The 2,678-nt window shown below is 39.1% G+C and overlaps 1 protein-coding gene across 1 annotated transcript in view; it reads left to right on the top strand.

Moving 5' to 3' along the window:
* The window catches only part of c11h9orf85 (chromosome 11 C9orf85 homolog), an 8,168-nt gene extending 6,416 nt beyond the window's left edge, over nucleotides 1–1,752 (top strand). Inside the window, exon 4 of the mRNA XM_021621098.2 lies at nucleotides 1–1,752. This exon is cut by the window's left edge and continues 98 nt beyond it. Within this exon, the coding sequence (XP_021476773.2) occupies nucleotides 1–113 (113 nt within the window). The 3' untranslated portion in view covers nucleotides 114–1,752.
* Nucleotides 1,753–2,678: the final 926 nt, after the last annotated feature.

Genomic DNA, 2,678 nt, shown 5'->3' with positions numbered 1-2,678 from the left:
TTGGTGACTTGGGCAGTGATGATGATGACTTTGCCAGTGACTCGGGTCCTGAGAAGGCAGGAAGCGGCAAGGCCCTTGTCCCTAATGTGGCACATGTTACTTTCAAAGACTAAAGACTGCTAAACCAGGATGATCCTAAATGTACCTCCTATCCATTTTATTAATATACTTATCCTCTGATTATACATACTTTTGCTAAGAAGACTCATCACTAGATTTATTCACTCTAAAATACAATAGCCAACTTGTGTTGGGACGTTAAATGGACAAACCCCACTTTCAATGAACTGTTTTGTAGTAAATCCTATGAGAGCAATTTTTGTCATGCTTTGATGGGTTTAAGGAAGCATTATCTTGTTTTGTTTGTGAAGGAATATTCACAAGCACTACTGGATTGAAGTCATTATTGTGCCCCAGCAGCTGTTTTTGAATTTTTCCAGATACAGAAATACACACGTATGTACACATCTGCCAAAATATACATTTTGAGAAAATAGTGATTATTTTGATTTATTCTGACAATGTATTTTGAGTAATATGCATTATTTCAGCTGAATGCTTTCCTCTGTAGGCCATAGTGGAACATCTTCTCTCAGATTTCTCCCTTTTTAGAGCTACAAGTAGACCATAGTCTTTATGGTGAGTCGCACTAACTTGTTACCACACTATTAACATAATTAATTGATGATCTCAGTGGGTTTTATTTAGTGCCTTTGGTAATGCCAGTTTTGTTCTGCTTATTCAAACACATGATCTAAAGTCCAACGACCTTAGTGCTCCTCCTGACTTAAAGGAATAGTTTACCCAAATAACAAAACAAAATGTGTTTCCTTACTTTGAAGGCGTAGTCTGTCATGCATAGATTGCTTAAAGATACTACAATGATTAGTCTGTAGATGCTGCCTCAAATGTCCAGAGTGCACGCTTTGCTACTTTCGAAAAATGTCTTAATTATTTATATGCAGATATCAAAAGTATGCCAAACATATAGGGCTCCCGAGTGGAGCAGCGGTCTAAGGCTCTGAATCTCAGTGCTAGAGGCATCACTACAGACCCTGGTTCGATTCCAGGCTGTGTCAAACCCGGCCGTGATTGGGAGTCCCATAAGGTGGCGCACAATTGGCCCAGCATCGTCCAGGTTAGGGCTTGGCCGGGGTAGGCCGTCATTGTAAATAAGAATTTGCTCTTAACTGACTTGCCAAGTTAAATTGAATAAAAAAATATACCTTTTTTCTATGAATTGAATTTCAAGAAGATCCTAAACATAATAAACTTTGGGCCAAACTCGCATGGAATGCCCCCCCCCGAGATTAAGACAAGTGTATCAATCATATTTCCTTTCTGCGTGAGGTGATCTGCGTCTTTCTATCAACTGGAACGTCTGTGGTTTAGGGCTGAAGCTGCGCCTGTTTGAAATTGTCTGGATTACGACATAGAAGTTGCTTAATACAATTGTCTTCAGGTTTATTTCATTTGAAGATGTTAGCTAATTTACTTGGCCTATTGGGACATTATATAAAGCACTATTAATCATTCGTATCCTAACAATCTCTTGATAGTTTCAACCATATTTTGAAGCAATACATTAGGCCTATTTTTAAAATAGATATATTTTTTACAAACACGAGTAAAACAACGTTATGATGTGGTTAGTCATATGAACTTGTGATATCCTTCTGAAACTAAGTGGCTACCATTGTGGTGTTTTTGAAATTAAGGAGTAGGCCTTTAATAAAAATGTTTTACCATTTTCAACGGGGTATTCAGTATTTTTTTGACCCAAACCATTTGATCCCCTTACTTATAAGCCATTGGAAAAGCTCCTTGGTGGTATATTAACTCCTAGTATTGCACACAGCTGGAATCCATCATGCAAGTTATTTGTTAAGCAAACTACACTGAACAAAAATGTAAACGCAACATGGTCCCATGTTTCATAAGCTGAAATAAAAGATCCCGTAGAAGTTCAATACGCACAAAAAGCTTTTTTCTCTAATTTTTTGCACAAATCTATTTATATTCCTATTGGTGATCATTTTCTCCTTTGCTGAGATAATCTATCCACCTGACAGATGTGGTATATCAAGAAGCATGATCATTACACAGGTGCACCTTGTGCTGGGGACAATAAACGGTCACTCTAAAATATGCAGTTTTGTCATGCTACACAATGCCACAGATGTCTCAAGTTTTGAGGGAGCATGCAATTGGCATGCTGACTGGAGGAATGTCCACCAGAGAGCTGTTGCCAGAGAATGTTAATTTCTCTACCATAAGCCGCCTCCAATGTCATTTTAGAGAATTTGGCAGTACTTCCAACCGGCCTCACAACTGCAGACCACGTGTAACCACACCAGGCCAGGACCTCCACATCCGGCTTCATCCCCTGCAGGATCGTCTGAGACCAGACACCCAGATAGTTGATGAAATTGTGTTTGCACAACCAAAGAATGTCTGTACAAACTGTCAGAAACCATCTCAGGGAAGCTCATCTGGTCTCGACTGCATTTCGGCATTGTAACCAACTTCAGGGGCAAATGCTCAACTTCGAAGACCACTGGCACGCTGGAGAAGTGTGTTCTTCACAGGCGAATCCCGGATTCAACTGTTTACCTGTAGAATTTTCACTCTCAAAATCACCCTTTTTTTTTTAATAGAAAAAATACAAATGTGTTTAA

This window comes from Oncorhynchus mykiss, chromosome 11, assembly GCF_013265735.2.
Source record: "Oncorhynchus mykiss isolate Arlee chromosome 11, USDA_OmykA_1.1, whole genome shotgun sequence".
Classification (NCBI taxonomy): Eukaryota; Metazoa; Chordata; class Actinopteri; order Salmoniformes; family Salmonidae; genus Oncorhynchus; species Oncorhynchus mykiss.
Note: the sequence above shows the minus strand (reverse complement) of the source record. Positions and strands in the feature narration are given on the sequence as shown.